Source organism: Molossus molossus, unplaced genomic scaffold (assembly GCF_014108415.1).
Source record: "Molossus molossus isolate mMolMol1 unplaced genomic scaffold, mMolMol1.p scaffold_m16_p_9, whole genome shotgun sequence".
NCBI lineage: Eukaryota > Metazoa > Chordata > Mammalia > Chiroptera > Molossidae > Molossus > Molossus molossus.
In genome coordinates this window covers 12,041,386-12,059,736 of record NW_023425403.1, presented here as the reverse complement: position 1 = coordinate 12,059,736, position 18,351 = coordinate 12,041,386, and the positions used below count along the sequence as shown (strand labels likewise).

Here is an 18,351-nt window from a genome sequence, read left to right as displayed (position 1 = left end):
TGGGCTCTAGACAGGGCCCAGCTGAGCTGCTCTCTACCTGGACTTCTGGACTATGTAACTTAGAGATAATAAATGAGTGTTGTTAAGCCTCTAACTTAATTTAAGTAAGGTAATTTGTTATGACAGCAATAGAACGCGAATACAGTTCTGATGAGAAATCAGCTGTGAGTTGGATTGATTGCTCTCCAGTATGTTTAATACATTGTTTTTCTTTAACACCTTTTATCTTTGGCTTTCAGCTGGGAGGATGCGGAGCAACAGGAACTCTCATTCGTCGCTGGTGGGAATGCAAAACGGTGCAGCTGCCTTGGAAGACACGGTGTTCTCTTACAAAATTAGTATTAGTTTATTTTAAAAACTTTTTTCTTTATTGATTTTTAGAGAGAGATAGAAACATCGACGAGAGAGAACATCGACTGGCTGACTCCTGCTCGCCCACCACTAGGAATCGGGCCCACAACCTGGGCATGTGCCCTGACCGGGAATTGAACCAACACTCAACCACTGACCAACACCGGCCGGGCAACAAAGTTAAACATACTCTTACCTATGTTTCAACAATCTTTTTTTTTTGTTAGTTACACAGGAGTTGAAAACTTATGTCCACACACACACACACACACACACACACACAAACTGTACATGGATTTTTTTTTTTTTATCCTCACCCGAGGCTATTTTTCCATTTTTTGTACAGATAGAGTGGGAGGGAGAGAGAGGAAGGGAGAGAGAGAGAGAAACATCGACGTGAAGGGACACATCAAATGGCTGCCACCCGCACGACCAACCAGGGCCGGGGACAAACTGCAACCGAAGTATGTGCCCTTAGCGGGAACCGAACCCGGTCTCTCTGGACTGCAGGCCGACGCTCTAACCGCTGAGCCAAACCGGCCAGGGCTGTACATGGATGTTTATAGAAACTTTATTCATAGTTGCCCAAAGTTGAAAGCAACAAAGATGTCCTTAAGTAGGTGAATGGAAAAACAGTGGTCCATCCAGAAAATGGAATATTACTGAGCACTAAAAAAAAGCCATGAAAAGATGTGGAAGAATCTTAAATGCACATTACTAAGTGAAAGAAGCCAGTCTGAGGAGGCTACCTGCCGTATGATTCCTACTGTATTACATTCTGGAAAGGGCAAAACTATGGAGACAGTAAAAAGATCAGTGGTTGCCAGGAGTTGAGGGGAAGGAAGGATGAATCAGCAAAACAGAGTACTTTTAGGGCAGTGAAAATACTTCATATGATAACAAAACAATGGATACATGTCATTACACAATTGTACAAACCCATAGTATGGACTCATTACACAATTGTACAAACCCATAGTGTGGACTCATTACACAATTGTACAAACCCATAGTATGGACAACACCAGGAGTGAACCCTAATGACTTTGGATGATAATGATGTGTCAATGTAGGTCCACAGATTCTAACAAAGGCACCACTTTGGTGTGGACGTAGATCGTGGGGGAGGCTGTGCAGGGCAGGGGCATTTGGGAAATCTCTATACTCTCCTTCAATTTTGCTCTGAAGTTAAAATGGCTCTAAGAATAAAATTTATTAATCAAAAAACCCCATTATTGAACTCAATGCATGTATCCATTAATTCCCTCCTCGGTGCTCACTCATTTCACCTCGGCATCTCCTCCGTATCCCCAGTGCACACCTCATCTGCAGGGTGAGGACCATGTTTTGAGCCAAGTATGTAAACTATTTCCTGAATAAGTACCGTGGCGAATGAAAGGGAATTGTAATCTAGGACATTCCCATTAAGGCAGGGCTGGGAAAGCTATGGAGAGGAAGGAGGAAGCCCTAGCCGCCAGGAAGGGGTGGATCTATTTATTTCCTTGGTGAGACCAGTGTGGGGGCTTCACTGGAAAGCGTCAGGCTTGTCTTGCCCCGCTGCAAACGCTTTGGGAATGACCCCCCAAACCTGGTGGCTGGTAGGTGACTATTGAGGCTGTGGATTGCATGGACACCTTCAAAGGTCAAGTGCAGTTATTTTTAAAAGCTGGAGGGGGGATGTGTGTCAAACAGGCTGGGGTGTCCGCAGGGAGAAGTCGCGGGTTGGTGGCTGAAGGCCTTCGGACCTGCACGGCTGGTGTGGTTCTGGAAGCAAGGCTGTGCCTACTTTCGAACTGTTCAGTCCGTGACATTAGAAAACGACATGAAAACTCCCGGGGGCATCTTCATCATTTCAAGCCTGGGGGGCGGGGGGCCTCCTCACTCCTGATGGGCCCGGGAAGCCGGCAGGGGCTGTACCCAAGTTGAGGACAAGCACTTGGCATTTGAAGGACAGCGTTCAAGAAGTCTCAAGACAGAAGTAGCTGTTGGGGATAATTATCAAAATTATGGATAATAAAAAAAATTAAAAAACTAAACAACAACCACCTCCTTTTCAGGATGAGGGGTGGAGGTGGGGAGAGCCGGGAGTAATTTGGTCGATAAATAGTGCCATCCCTGCCGCGCTGGGACGGTCTTGATTTTTTCACCTGTCATCTCCCAGGCCGATGGGTTGGGTGCCCACCGAGCCCGGTCCCCAGGTAAGGACACGGGGCACACGGCGCTGGTGGGCTCCAGCGAGGAAATGCAGAGCCCAGGCCCCAAGGTTTCTCTGTGGTCCCTGTCTCTCAGGGCGCAGGCGGTGGACCCCGGCTCCCCGCACGGGGGCGCTGTCGGCACGCGTCCCGGGAGCCTGGGCGGACGCCGGGCGTCCCCAGGCCGGGCGGCAGGGGCGGGATGGGGACTGCTCGCGGGAGGGCGGGGAGCCGCACACGTGGCGGAGCGGGATCGCGCGCCCTCGGCGACACGCGGGGCCGCGGGGCAGGGTCGCTGCCCGGGCCGCGCGATGGCGGGGCGGCCGTGGGGCGCGCCGGGCGGGCCCTGGAGGGGCAACAGCAGCGCCCTGCTCAACGCCTCCCAGCAGGTGCCTGGCGGCGGGCCGGCGGGCGCGCGACCCCCCTGGCTGGCCTCCACGCTGGCCTCCGTCCTCGTCTTCACCATCGTGGTGGACCTCCTGGGCAACCTCCTGGTCATCCTGGCCGTGTGTCGGAACAAGAAGCTGAGGAACACAGGTAGGGGCTCCCGGGGCCGGGCAGCCCCAACTCTCACCCGACGGCCGCCCTCGTCTTCCTGGCCACCTGCCCGGCGCGCAGCACCCTGGCTCTCGATGGGTCTCCCTCAGAAAAGTTCAATTCGTTCCTTTCCCTTAAAACCTGGGCACTTTGACTCATTGTTCCTAATAGAGACCGAAGCCCATTCATTTACTCCCCTTTAACCTGCCTATCAAAAATGTTTTCCCATAAAACAGTAAGAAGTCTTCAACCCTAAAGGGTAGAAAACTTGGGCGGATCTGCTTCTCTTTATTTTAGAGAAAAACCCCACTGTATAGTTTTCCATTTCTGAGGCTTATGAAAGAAATTGAGAGAGACTCAGTACTGGTGGCAGGGAGTTCCTCAAGAAGCCCTTCCCAATGCCCTCAGCAAACTACCGATTGCTTGGCTTTACATATAATTTGATTCCCAACTTTGTTAAAATATGAGAAAAATAAGTTGGCAAAATAATAGTGCAATCATTTTAGTTTTATTGTCAGGAGTAGTCTTCAGTTTTTTAGCGTGCAATCTCAACAGGCTCCTAAACGTGCTGGGGAAAGTAACCATTATGCCTCCAAGTTCAAGGAGTTTACACTTTAAAAATAGAAATTGTTGTAATAAAGAGTATATTTCCATATAATATGCTATTAAAGCTGATTTGGTACTTGGATTACACTTGCTTTTTCCTCCAGGCCACGCACTGAGACTGGTTTATCCTGGGTGGGACCCTGTGGATGGTCCAAGGACAGGTGGCCAGACCTCCACCTGATCATCAGATGCCTGCTCTTTACTGGAGGCAAACTCTATGGAGGAGTGGATGGGGAGGAGAAGGAACCTTGCACTTACATGTTTGTCAAAAGCAATATTTTTGTTCTAAGCAGTTGATCAATGCTGTGATTTTGTTTAACTCCTTTCTGGGAGGGACCCCCCCCCCCTTTTTTCCCCCTACATTGTTTTAGGCAGTGCATAGTTTAAGAATTAGTTAACAAGCAACTTATATCATGATTTGGAGTGAGTCCAGTGAATAAATTCACTTCCCAGGTGATTGGCTTAAACTAGAGGAATTCTGCCTTTAGGAAGAGGTTCCCAGGAAGGTGGTAAGCTCCTTGACATAGGTCTTGGTGATGATGTTTTAAATCTGACATCAAAAGAAAAATAAATAAGTAGAACTACATCAAACTAAAAAGCTTGTGCACAGCAAAGGAAACCAGCAACAAAATGAAAAGGCAACTTACTGAATGGGAGAAAATATTTGCAAATTATGTATCTGATAAGAGATTAATATCCAAAACATATAAAGAACATATATAACTAAATAGCAAAACCAACCAACCAAACAAAAAACCCACAATCGCGTTTACAAATGAGGAGACGAGTCCTGGCTGGTGTGGCTTACTTGGTTGGGCACCGTCCCATGCACTGAGAGGTCCCTTGTTCAACTCCTGGTCAGGCAGGGCACATCCGGGGTTTGGGGCTGGATCCCCAGTAGGAGGTGTGCAAGTGCAGAAGGTTGCCAATCGATGTTTCTATCTCCCTCTGCCTTCCTCTCTCTCCAAAAATCAATAAAAACATCTTTTTATAAGTGGGCAGAAGATCTGAATAGACATTTTCCCGAAGAAGACACACAGATGGTCAACAGGTGCATGAAAAGATCCTCTGCATCATTAATAATCAGGGAAATGCTAGTCAAAACCACAATGAAACGTTACCTCACACCTGTTAGGAATGGCTATTATTAAAAAGACAAAAAATGGCAAGTGTTAGTGAGGTTGTGGAGAAAAGAGTACACTTGTGCCCTGTTAGTAGGGATATAAATTGGTTTGACTCATATGGAAAACAGTAAGGAGGTTCCTTAGGACAAAAAATAGAACTACCCTACCACCCAGCAATTCCAATTCTGGATATTTATCTGAAGAAAATGAAAGCACTAACTTAAAAAGATAGCTCACCCTCATGTTTATTGCAACATTATTTCCAATAGCCGAGATATGAAAACAACCTAAATGTTCATTGATGGATGAATGGATAAAGAAATTATGATATATATACTTTGGAATATTACTCAGCCATAAAAAGGATGAAATCTTGTCATTTATGGCAACATGGATGGACCATGAGGATAGCATACTAAGTGAAATAAATCAGAGAAAGGCAAATACCATCTATCATTTCTCTTATATGTGGAATCTATAAATAAATGAATACAAGCTCATCGATATAGAGAATAGAGTCATGGCTGCCAGAGGCGGGGGTTAGGAGTGGGGAGATTGGAGGATGGGAGAAATGGGTGAATTAGTGGTGGTGTTTTGTTAATTTAAATAAATTGAGGAGGAGGAGGAGGAGGTGGAGGAGGAGGAGGAGAAAAAGGAAAAGAAGGAGAAGGAGAAAAAGGAGAAGGAGAAAGAGAAGGAGGAGAAGAAGAAGGAGAAGGAGAGGAAGAGGAAGAGGAAGAGGGAAGAAGGGAGAAGGGAGAAGACCCAGTGCTACAAGTGCGGTATGAGAATTCTCCATCTCGTCCCCAGGCGCAAAGCTGTGGGAGAAATCTGCTTTCTCACCATGGTGATGCCCATGATCTCCTCGCCCCTGTATCTCTGGGTTCTGGAGTGCTCACCCTGGTTATATATTAATCTGCTTTGCACTCTCCTTGTTGCATTATTGATTGTTTTGATTCCATAAATTAGGGTTCAATAACAGGACTTTGGCTTCCAGTGCATTCCTTTGTTCCCTCAAAAGGAAAAAAGAAAGAGAAGAAAGAAGTTTGGAGAGCCATGTTAACTGGATCCTCAGGGCAGCCCTGTGGTGGGGTGCCACCGGCACCCGCTTTACAGAGGAGAAGCCAGGACACAGATTGGTGGTGCAGGGTTTACTTCACAGAGCTCGGCCCTGAGCTCACTCCGTTTAGTTGCTATGAAGAGCACTTGGGAAGTTTGCATCCTATAGAAACTTTTATTAAAAAAAATATTTGTGTGCTTGGAAAAATTCTACTTCTTCTGGTTTATGCAAAAGAACTTATAAAAAGTGCTCCTTCCCCACTGCTTTGTATTTTATTTATTTGCTCAGCAATTTTTTTAATCCTCACCTGAGGACATGTTTAATGATTTGAGGGAGTGGGGATGGGGGGAGAAAGAGAGATAGAGAAACTTGGATTGGTCACCTCCTGTACACACACTGAACCTGAACCCACAACCTAGGAATGTGCCCTGACCGGGAATGGAACCTATAACCTTTTGGTGTACAGGATGATGCTCCAACTAATTGAGCCACCCAACCAGAGCTGCTAAGTGATTTTTGCTAGGGCATTTTATAAAATACTACATCCCTGTAGTTGACTGGGAGACCCACAGTGAGCCTTAACTTGTGAAGCTTTTGAACTTGGCTATTTTACAATTGGGATTTTGTATTCGGATGTACCACTGTTGGAATTCAAACCACTAGAGGCTTGGATGGGTGGTAATTTCAAACAGTGACAGAGAGAGTGGATTCAAATACTGTATGAGTTTTGGGATGCTTTTTCTAAGTTCTTATAACTGTTCAGTACTTCCATTAAATTAAATTAATTTTATTAAAGATGGAAAGAAGAGAATGGAAGAAATGAGATAAGAAAATATGAATCCTAAGTTTTGAACTAGTACTTCCTTTTGGAAATCTGGTATAATTGTGGGTTATTTATGCCTCTGTCCTCCCTCAAGGGAGCCTGTTGGCATTTGATTTTCCAGGGAAGAAAGTTAAAATACTTAACAGGCGTGCGTGTATGTCAGGGACACTGTTCGAACAGATACAGGCTCCAGACAACCACCAGAGTCTTAGGTGCTGGCACAGTGCCTGCTCTGCTTCTTTCCAAAATCTGATACTTGAATCGATGCTATCAAAATCGATGCTATGTTTGTATCTACTGAGTAACTCTCATGGTATAATGGGAACATTCCTGCTCTGAACCACTAGGATTAATATCCTTGCTGCCCATTTTATGATCTGAGAAAGCCTCAGTTTCCACATTTGATAATACAAAAATATCTAATAATCCTTTAGCCCCACGCAATTGTTGCAGTTACCTAATGATTCCAGGGATGCATATAGAAAAGGATACTTTGCATAGAGGATACATATGGAAAAGGATACTTTGCACAGTTTGCATGTGGAAATTGATGCATACTTTGAAAATGATAAAGCAGGTCATGGTATGTGTTCTTTTTTACTAGGTACACCTAGCAAGGATGTATTGCATTGTTTAAAATAACTGAACTGTAGACTTATGATTTGTGCACTTTTCTATATGTACATCATCATACTTTAAAACTTTTACTAAAAGTAGAGAAGGAGTATAGTAATAACTTTCTTATTCAAAATTCAATTACTTGGTAATCTAACTTATCTACAATATGGCCAATAAATGGAAATAACAAAAAATAATAATAACAGCAGGCTTTCATCTATAGTTTATTTGTTCTGCCTTCGAGTTCCACAAAGCTGTGAGGCTAGTGCCTGGGACCCCAGATTACAAGCAGTCAATGAGGAGGAAGACTGATGCATTTAAAGAAACAGCACATATGCCAAACAACAAGAATTGAAATAAATTCGTCAAAGCAGATCTGAAAAACTGAACAAGCACAACCTTTTGTGGTCACATAATGAAGAAGCAAAAAGCCTGCCCGCCGTTACTTGCTCCTGAAAACTGCACAGTACAAAATTGTGTTTATTAAATATGACCCTTAGCCATCAAGGAATGGTCCAGTCACATACAGTGTGTTCTGCCTAAGAAGACAGGGACATCATATTTTAGAAAGTCACCTATTGAAAGTGGCTTATTATTATTTTTTAAATTTGGTGCACAGTGGGCTAAACTGTCTGAGTTTGAACTTTGGATGCACCAGGGCTGTTTCTAAGATGCTTCTCAGGCATGCTTACTCTAAAAATATTTTTAAGCGAAGGCATAAGATACACACAGTTAAGTGCACAAGAAGTAAGGGTACAGCTGGATGTGATTTTACATATGTAGATACTTATGTGACCATCACTTCTGAGAAATGATTTGAAATGAGGGTGTTGATAGACAGCAGTATTATTACCCACACCGTGAACTAGAACTTACGCCAAATCTAAGTACTGAAAACTACCAAGCTGAACCTTTTCTCTTTGATCACCCACATGTAGATTGTTGCCCGTGTTAAACTTGACTCTTTGCTTGTACCTGTCGCTCACGCAATGATGGCTGAGGTTCGCTGCCTTCTCCATTATCCTGGTCACACTCACCATCGATTCATCAATACCCAGCGTAGGTCCCACTGAACGTGTTCATAGCTACCTTGACTGAGCTCTTGGCCACTGTGTTTACTGTACCCAGGCTTATATTTTCTCTTTCCCCTTCTCTTCCGTTGCCTTCTCTTTACTTCTCCCCCCTTGTCTGTTTCTTGTTTCTTGGCCTCCAATATATATATATATATTTTTTTTATCCTCACCCGAGGACATTTTTCCATTTTTTGTTCAGATAGAGCGGGAGGGAGAGAGAGGAAGAGAGAGAGAGAGAGAAACATCGATGTGAAGGGACACATCGAGTGGCTGCCACCCCTACGACCAACCAGGGCCGGGGACAAACTGCAACCGAGGTACGCGCCCTTAGCGGGAACCGAACCCGGGTCTCTCTGGACCGCAGGCCGACGCTCCAACCACTGAGCCAAACCGGCCAGGGCCTCCAATATTCTTTAATCACCATAATTATATTCAATCTCTTAGTAGTGGTGACACTTGTATTTCTATTTCCTGGTTGTGACTGTTGTGTTTTTTTACATCAACAAAAAATACTTGTAAGTCTTTTAATAGACTTATAAGCATGTTATATTTGAGAAGTTTATTTATGTATTTCTGAAAAGAATATTTGGTTGCTTTTAGCTTTTAAATGCTCATTTCTTTTTAAATGTACTTCTTAAATGTAAGTGGACAATATGAATGGTGAGAAGTGAAATCAGTCAGAAACCAAAGATTTAGGATTTAATGCTCTTCTGTGACATTATGCAAATTCTGCAAATTCTCTGATATCTCACTTTTCCCTTTTGTAATAAACACTGTTTCTCCACCGCAAGTAGGGCTGAGATTCTAATTTCAATATGCAAGTTATCCTCCAATTTAAATGAATAAGTCATTTATATAGCTGACAAAGTGATCCTCCCGATCGTTCTAGTACCCGCCTAGCATCATATATAGCTGTTACAGTAGTATTGACTATATTCCCTTGCTGTACTTTACATTCTGGTGACTATTTTGTAACTACAAATTTGCTCTTCTTAATCCCGTCACCATTTTCACCCAGCCCCTAAACCTGCTCCTATCTGGCAATGCTCAGTTTGTTCTCTGTATCAGTGAGTCTATTTCCATTTCGTTTGTTCATTTATTTTGTTCTTTAGATTTTACATATAGTATATGTCTTTTTTTGCCTGACTTATTTCACTTAGCATAATACCCTCTAAGTTCATCCATGTTGTCACAAAGGCCAAGATTTCATTCCTTTTTATGGCCGAGTAATATTCTATTGTATATATGTACCGCTCCTTTTTTATCCAATGAATAACCACAATACTGTACACCTGAAACTAATATAAAATAATACCGAGGATTAACTGTAATTGAAAAAAATTCCAAATTTTTAGTTATTAAAATAGTTGAAACGATGTAATGTACAGCAGAGAAAATATAATCAATAACATTGTAGTAACCATATTTGGTGTCAGATGGGTATTAGACTTATCCAAGTCATCACTTCATAAAATATGTAAATGTCTAACCACTATGTTGCACACCTGAAACTAATATTGTATGTCAACTGTAATTTAAAAATGAATTTTAAAAGAGGAAAAAAATGAATCAACTCTGGAAGCTACAGTAACTTTCTCAGACAACGATTTTACCATTCAAAAAATTGTGACCTAACGTGTATGTACAGACTTGGAAAACGATTTCAAGCTAATGAAGTCAATGCTTAATATAATCTCTAATCTAGTATCTCGTTAACACTGGCGACGTTTTCCTCCTGTAGCTCCATGATATTTGAAATGATTGATTTGAGACTATTTTTTACTTTTTAAGACATTTTATTGACCCCCCCCCCCTTGTATACTTATCCATCATTTAAAGTTTTATGACTTTTTATCCCTGGCCTGGGTAGTACATTATTATGGAATGCTAAATTTTTCCCAATTTGCCGAAATAATTGCCAGGATCCCCTGGAAAGCTCAGGACAGTGTTTCAGACTCCCAAATACACGATTGCATTCGGTCTGATTTTTCACCTCTTCTAGCTACTCATCTCCTGAGCAAGTGGCAATTCTTAGCATTAAATTAATTATAGCTAAGATAGAGCTTATCTTTGCTAGCTTTCAGAATCATTTTCCTCTCGGCAAATTTGTAAGTTAACCGAAGAAAAAATAGTTCTAAGTTAAACCCCCTGCTTTTATTTCCTACTAAGATTTAATGGTTCCTTTTCTCCTTATTCCTCTTTTAATAAATACCTGCTTTTAATAAATACCTGCTTTGAAAATACCTGCCTTCGGGGTTATTTGAAATCTCCATGGAGTACCTGGAGTTTGTTTATTCTTTATTAGTACCTTTTATTTATTTTTTATTATTGATTTTAGAGAGATAGGAAGGGACAGCGAAAGAGAGATAGAAACATTGATGAGAGAGAACATCTATTGGCCGCCTCCTACGTGCCCCCGACCGGGAATCGAACTGGTGGCCTCTTGGTACATGGGTCGACCCTCAACCACTGAGCCACACCGGCCGGGCTATTAGTACCTTTTAAAAATAGTAACTAGAATACTTGACGTGTATAGTAAATCTTTACAAGGTGCCTTGAATTTCCTAAGTATTTTTAAGTTGCCTAGTTTACAGAGATGCCCTATCATCTGTAAGAGAAATACACGCACACTCAGGATTTTCTGGACTACCAAAGAGGCAATTAATGGATTGTTTTTCAAGAAGCATTTGTGTATGCTCAGAACTCCACATGGTGTCATCAGTACCATCTACTCCCTTTTGTAAGGATGGTTCCTTAATCAGCACCCTAACATGTTCACCTTTCAAAAAGGTTGGCTAATCAAGTTGACCTGAAACCTGAGCACTCTATGTGATATCTCAAGACATTTTCGTGGAAGTTAGTAATGCTGCAAGTGAATAAACTTCTGGACTTTCTGCTTGACATATTTTAAGATTAATTTTTCTACAGAGCTATATACTTTCGGCAATCATATAGAAGAATTTAGTCTTAGAAAAAAGAACAAGAAAGAGAAAATATATCTACTTGGTACTAAATATTATTTAGGCTGTTGAGGGTAAGTTTGAGTTATTGAACTTATGGTTTAAAAGGATGCTTACTTGTTTTGCTATTGAGCACTTTGGCTGCTTATTGAATTAAGTGTTCATGTAGATTAGTATTTATTGCATACCTACAGTATCAGACAGAATATAAATGGTCAGCAAATTCTTGTTTGTTTGTCAAAATGCAAGGCACTGTGTTAAGCTTGTATAAAATATGGGTCCTGGTTTCAAAGTTTCCTTTTTATCATGGCACTTCTAAAATTCTCATCCTCTAATTTTCGAATAAAAATGACACATGGATTACAAGGATTATGACTAGAAACATGTTTATATGGCAGACAAACTTCTCCAAAGAAATTTGAAAGTAGGTTGGTGGATGATGGTAGCTGAAGCTCAAAGTACATAGTGATGAGAATTTTTAAAAAATGTTACTTCAGGAAGAATGAAATAGAGGAGATGTGCAAGCAACAGCACACATCATAAGGCAGAATTAATGAAAGAACTTCAAATTAATTAGTCAAGAATAGAGACAAAGCATAACTATTAGAGGGTAATACATTGGCCCCATATCTTTGGAAGAAAGTAATACAGCATGAGAAATGCCTCTTTAGAAAACAACCCAACCTTTCCGTTTTCCATTTTGATGGTTGTTTCTTTTGCTGTACAGAAGCTTTTTAGTTTGATGTAGTCCCATGTGTTCATTTTTTCCTTTGTTTCTCTTGCCTTAGGTGTTGTATCAGTAACTGAAGATAAATATAAAAATGTCCTCGGGTGAGGATAAAAAAAGAAAATAAAACTACCCAGCTTCATACAGAACTGAAGACCTATCGTAGGTTGCCTGGAAACCCAACCTGAGAGCAAGGTTGGGGATCTGGCACTTAGGCATCACTGGGGAGGGCTCTCAGGAAAAACCGGAAGGAAGTGAGAACAGAGGGCAGAGGAGAGAGTCAAGCAAGGATGGGATCTCAGGTGAGGCTCAGTCTTGGCCTGACCCACGAGGCTGAGGCTTCTGGGCATAAATCCAACCACAGAGTTATCCCACTTGAGGCAAGAGGGCTGCCTTGTGTACCCTGTCAGTGGTCAATCAGCCCTGTTCGACTGAGGGCACTTTCTGAGCAGGGATGCAGCTCAGTCAAATGTGAGCTCCCATCACTCACCCACACTCCGGGGTACAGGCACCAGCCTGGCAAGGGAGACCTGGGAAGGCTGTTCGCAGCAGCTCCTATCAGGCCTGTGAAACAGAAGGCACGGAAGCAGACTAGAGACGGGCTTGCCACAGTGTGGGTTCCCAGGGCCAGCATTTTGAGGAGCACACAGAAGGAAATGAACTCTCCTTGGGTTAAATCATAGCACCGATTTGATTATTACCTGAGTGTAAAAAAGGTAAACATCGCCGATGAAAACCTTGAAGGCCCAAACTTTGCAGAATTGTTGTATTGGGAGGTAGATTTCTCTGTAATTCACATAGCAGCAAAGTGATACACAAGCAGTCATTCAAATGGAAGTGAGGTGAGATGTGTAGAGAGTGGAATTTAAAGCAACAAGAACAACAAAAAGAAACAGCAACATAACTGATGAAAGGTAGGAATCTGGCCCAGGATAGGAAATTCTTGTACTCTCACCTAGCTAAGATTTCTAGTCAGTGAGAGAGCCGCACCAGCGCCTAGCGCCTGATTGGGCCTGCTGAGCCTTGAGGGGAGATGTGGTTCGGGCTTCACTTCCACCATGTTAACGTGCCGGGAAGGAGATTCGGGGAAATCCCAGCTTAGCTAAATCGACACAACACAAACCCACCACAGTCCACGCCTTGGCATATATATCCACATTAGCCATACTTAACTTCCAGATAAAGGAAACGTAATTATGCTTCTACCTAACATAATGCCACTATCCTTGTAAAACTGTCAACACACTAACCCATTCCCCAATAGACAACACGGTTTCTTTATTCATCTTTGCATGATTTTCATTATTATTCTAGTTGAACCACTGTCCCCATTGATACCCTGTAATAGAAACACTGAGATGCGCCCTGGCCAGTTTGGCTCAGTGATTAGATCATAGGTCTGCGGTTCCAAGATAACCGGGTTTGATTCCAGCTAAGGGCATATACCTTGGTTGCAGTTTGGCCTCGGCTGGTTGGGTTGTGTAGGTGGCACACTCCATGCGTCCCTTTCACGTTGATGTCTCTCTCTTCCTGACCAAAGAATGGAAAAATGTCCTCAGGTGAGGATAAAAAAAGAAAAGAAAAAATCACTGAGATGCAAGGTTAACTAGTAATATGCATTAAATGACAGAGGTAACAGAAGAGGGAAAAAGATAAGCAAAATACCCCCCCCCCCCAACGCTCCACACAGCACAGCACGTGTGCTAAAGCTCCCAGAGGATCTGTCTGATGGCCACATCTGCACTGAGTCTATGGCTTAATTTTTTTCTCCAAATACTTGTAAATGAGATTAGTTCAAAGAAAATTAAACTAATGATTTAATTAATATAATTATTTGAACAGAAAAGAAGCATAATTACTACAAAATAAGTGAAACAGAGGATTAAAGCCATGAACAAAATCTATGATATCATTCATGATTTTATTTGTAAGCTCTTTCAAAAATATATCTGTATTGGGACAGTTTGCATCCTGTGATTCTGGGTAAAAAATGTACTGTTTGATGACTATGTAATTTGTAGCTGAATTTCATATATTATACTTTTTATTGAACTTATTGGAGTTACATTGGTTAATAAAACTATATATAGGTTTCATTGTACAATTCTATAAAGCATCATCTGTATATTGTATTGTATGCTTACCACCCCAAGTCAAGTCTCCATCACCATTTCCCCCCTATAACCTCTTCTACCTCCCCCACCCTCATATATTATACTTATTTTTAAGGTATTAAATCTGTTGAGTTAAAATTTATTAAAATATGATGACTTCGGAATTTACATATTTCATTGAAATTTGAAATAAATCTGTAGGAAAAATAAATTTGCTTTTATTGCTTTAATTTGGCTTAGTATAACCTCTTTTCAAAGAAGTTGTTTTTATGACAGTTTATCCAAAATTCCTAATTAAATGGCAAAACCTTGCCTTTTTTCATCATAACTATTTTACTTCACTTATTTGCAATGTTCTTTTGGGGAAAATAAAAATTAAAATACAAAAACTTCAGATACAAAGGCCATTGTATTTCAGATGTTGGGAGATGACAATTTAACTTACTTCATCAAGCATCTGAGCAATAGTCTCATCTGGGTCCTATTCAGAATACCAATCTGAGGAAGACAGGCTCAGGGGCCTACCAGATAGAAACATAGGAAGGCCAGGTTTACAAGTGAATATAATAAAAGGCAAAACCTCTGCCTGGCATGTCCCTCCCCCCTTTCTCTCTCTGCACACACTGTTGCTGCATTTCTTTCTCTCTGTTTTAATTTTGTTTGTTTATCTAAGATCAAGGATCAAAGGATCCCTGTATGTTCATTCCTGTTTCCCCGGCACTTGTCATATACACTTAATAAGTTTCTATCGAATGGAATTTATTATAACTTAATCTAAATTAAAGTGGTATAAATGAAGCAATCTAGCAGCCTTTAAAAGAGGGAGCTTCTCCATGAGGTTGGGCAAATAAGTAAAATTTTGGGTACTTTTTATTTAAGATGGATTTGGGGAAATGGGTAGCCTTTTAAAAGTTGGAAAAGGCTGTTCAAGGCACAAGGAATAGCAGCAAAGCAACGAGCCACTCAACCAAAGAATGAACTAGCCGGTGTCTCATGCAACTTGACTGGAGTTCTTCTTTTATAGTTTCAGATGTGCTGTGTTACTACATTCATATAGAAAATTATCACTTACTCTGAATATTTAGGGTTTAACTTTGTACTTTCAGTTCTTCATACATCTAAAAAATGTTCTGCCTTTTCCTTTGGATCGGGGTGAGAGCTGTAGAATCCCAGCATCATTTATCGATCACTGTCACGGGAGAGACACTGTGCAGCCCCATGACGAAGCCTCTCATTTCCATGTTAGAGAAGAGGAAACCAAAGTTTGGTGAGATAATGTCACTTGCCCCAGGGAGATAGCTAGTAAGCACTGAAGCCAATATTACCACTCAGATAGCCAAGGACAGAACTTCTTTTTCTCTTAACAACTACCTGATGGACAAGGATCCATTGCTCTCCAAGAACAGGAAGTAGAGGCCCATTTGAGAACCAGTGAAGAACTAGAGAGGGGTAGAAGTCCTGGAACTTAAGGAAGCCATGACTGGCTGGAGAAATGGCAGGACATCTCTCAGGTAATGTCGAAGATTCTAGAACCGAAGATCTGATTGGAGTATAGGAACTCAAGATTTTGTATAGCACACAGGAAATAAACAGTTTGAAAGATGACAGATTTGAAGATGGACTATGCCTTGCTCTGGGGCCGTGGGAATTTGAGAGCCATGAAATTGACAGACAAGGGCTGCAATGGGCTCACTTGCGGTGGAATGAGCCTCCACTTCATTCTTAACCCCTAGTCCCTCTGATGACAGGTCCTCAGCGTTGCAGAAACAGCTCAGCTGTTAACTGCGAAAGGAAACAGTGCATTCCAGGGAACACTGGCAGTAACCTGTGTTTTCTACATCCTTCCCTTGCAGGGAACATATTTGTGGTGAGCCTAGCAGTCGCAGACCTGGTGGTGGCTGTGTATCCCTACCCCTTGGTGCTGACCTCTATACTGAACAACGGGTGGAACCTGGGGAGCCTGCACTGCCAGGTCAGTGGCTTCCTGATGGGCCTGAGCGTCATCGGCTCCATCTTCAACATCACCGGGATCGCCATCAACCGCTACTGCTACATCTGCCACAGTCTCAAGTACGACAGGCTGTACAGCAACAAGAACTCCCTCTGCTGCGTGCTCCTGATCTGGACGCTGACCCTCGTGGCCATCGCGCCCAACCTGCACATCGGGAGCCTGCAGTACGACCCGCGCGTCTACTCCTGCACCTTCGCGCAGTCCACCAGCTCCGCCTACACCATCGCCGTGGTGGTCTTCCATTTCCTGGTCCCCATGGCCATCGTGGTCTTCTGCTACCTGAGGATATGGGTCCTGGTTCTGCGGGTCAGACGGAGGGTGAAGCCTGACAGCAAACCCAAGCTGAAGCCACAGGATTTCAGGAACTTTGTCAGCATGTTTGTGGTTTTCGTGCTTTTTGCCATCTGCTGGGCGCCTCTAAACGTGATCGGTCTCGCCGTGGCCTCAGACCCCGCCCGCATGGTACCCAGGGTCCCCGAGTGGCTCTTTGTGGCCAGTTACTATATGGCCTATTTCAACAGCTGCCTCAACGCAATTATTTATGGAGTGCTGAACCAGAATTTCAGGAAGGAATACAGAAGAATTATAGTCTCCCTGTGCACCGCCAAGATGTTCTTCGCCGAGAGCACGAACGAGGGAGCAGATAGGGTCAAATGCAAACCCTCGCCATTGATGACCAACAATAACCTAGTACAGGTGGACTCCGTGTAAAAACAAAGCGTTCCCGGCCAGGTGGGAACCCCGCTCAAGGCCTTGCCAGTGTTCATGTCTGCTTTCCTCTCGACAGATGTCTAGAGAAACTGTGGTTGAAAAAACATACCGTCAGACGAAGTTGCTTCTATACGTTCTGAGCTAATGTGTCCCACACCTTTTGAACGAGTCTAATTCTTACCAAGAGAAATTGAGTTATACGTGCATTGAAGACTATGGTTCAGCGACAGAAGGCGGTAATTTTAAATAAAAGTGTTGATTGTATTCAAATGGGAAAGCGTGTGAACCTTTTTAGCTGCAAATTGTGCCACAAATGTAGTAAATGCTTTTTTCCTCCACTTTTAAAAGATTTTTAATGGGAAAATAAATGCTGTGTTTTAATTATAATGAATAGACGGAACAAAATGGTGAGTGACTCTTTGCAGAAGGAAAGGCTAAAAATAAATCAGCTATTAACTCAATGACAACGACTACAAAGTTTTCAGTTGGCAGTGTTAGCACTGGGTAGCCATAGTCATGATCTTAAATGTTTGTCACTCCCTATTAAAAGTTGCACATTGAAACAGATTAAGAAATCTGAAATGGTAGAGTCCTTTTTCCGTTGTTTACAACCATGATATTTGAAAGCAATAGCTACGTGTAAAACTTTATGTGACCTTATTAGACCTTTGGCTTCTTATTTTGTCACTGAATATTATTCTTCTTCATGTCACTGACTAGTTGTTTTGAATGGATCTCTGTTAATTTATTATCATCTAATCAATTCAGTTAAAAATGACATGACAAAGAATCAAAGGCTGTCGAATTTTAGATACAGCACTGAATGTGGTTTAGATTGATAATCTATTTGGGCGAGTAGATATCTAAATCAAAAAGTTTTTCTTCTCTGGCTATCTCAAAACAATATTCTTTTTTTTTTTTTTTAATTTTTTATCCTCACCCGAGGACATTTTTCGATATTTTGTTCAGATAAAGTGGGAGGGAGAGAGAGAGAGAGAGAGAAACATCGATGTGAAAGGGACACATCGAGTGGTCGCCACCCACACGACCCAACCAGGGCCGGGGACAAACTGCAACCGAGGTACGTGCCCTTAGCGGGAACCGAACCCGGGTCTCTCCAGACCGCAGGCCAACGCTCTAACCGCTGAGCCAAACCGGCCAGGGCTCAAAACAATATTCTTTAATAATTCACTTCAGTATTTGATTTGCCCTAATAATACTGAAAGTCTAGGGAGAAGAAAAAAATAGGTAAACTATGGTTTCATCAACCTCAAATAACTATTTGGGATGACTATGAGGTTTGGTACATAGCGTGCTTGGCGGAAAATTAGAGTGATGTGTTCTTGTGTTTCAAAGGTCTTTAACCAAACTATCTCATACTAGAATGGGTTTGTGATTTGCAGCTTTATACATAAAAGAAAAAGTAATCTGAATATATTTTCTA

At 42.1% G+C, this 18,351-nt stretch overlaps 1 protein-coding gene across 1 annotated transcript; it reads left to right on the top strand.

Annotated features, from left to right (window-relative positions):
- Positions 1-2,854: 2,854 nt before the first annotated feature.
- On the top strand, positions 2,855-16,907 carry MTNR1A (melatonin receptor 1A). Its single transcript, XM_036250540.1, has 2 exons — positions 2,855-3,080; positions 16,039-16,907. The coding sequence occupies exons 1-2, from the start codon at positions 2,855-2,857 to the stop codon at positions 16,905-16,907; spliced, it is 1,095 nt and encodes a 364-aa protein (XP_036106433.1).
- The last annotated feature ends 1,444 nt before the right edge of the window (positions 16,908-18,351 follow it).

Bases quoted from the DNA above. Each gene is read 5' to 3' on its own strand.
- MTNR1A (XM_036250540.1), top strand. From the start codon at position 2,855: ATGGCGGGGCGGCCGTGGGGCGCGCCGGGCGGGCCCTGGAGGGGCAAC. The intron at 3,081-16,038 runs GTAGGGGCTCCC...CTTCCCTTGCAG, and splicing joins CAAGAAGCTGAGGAACACAG to GGAACATATTTGTGGTGAGC.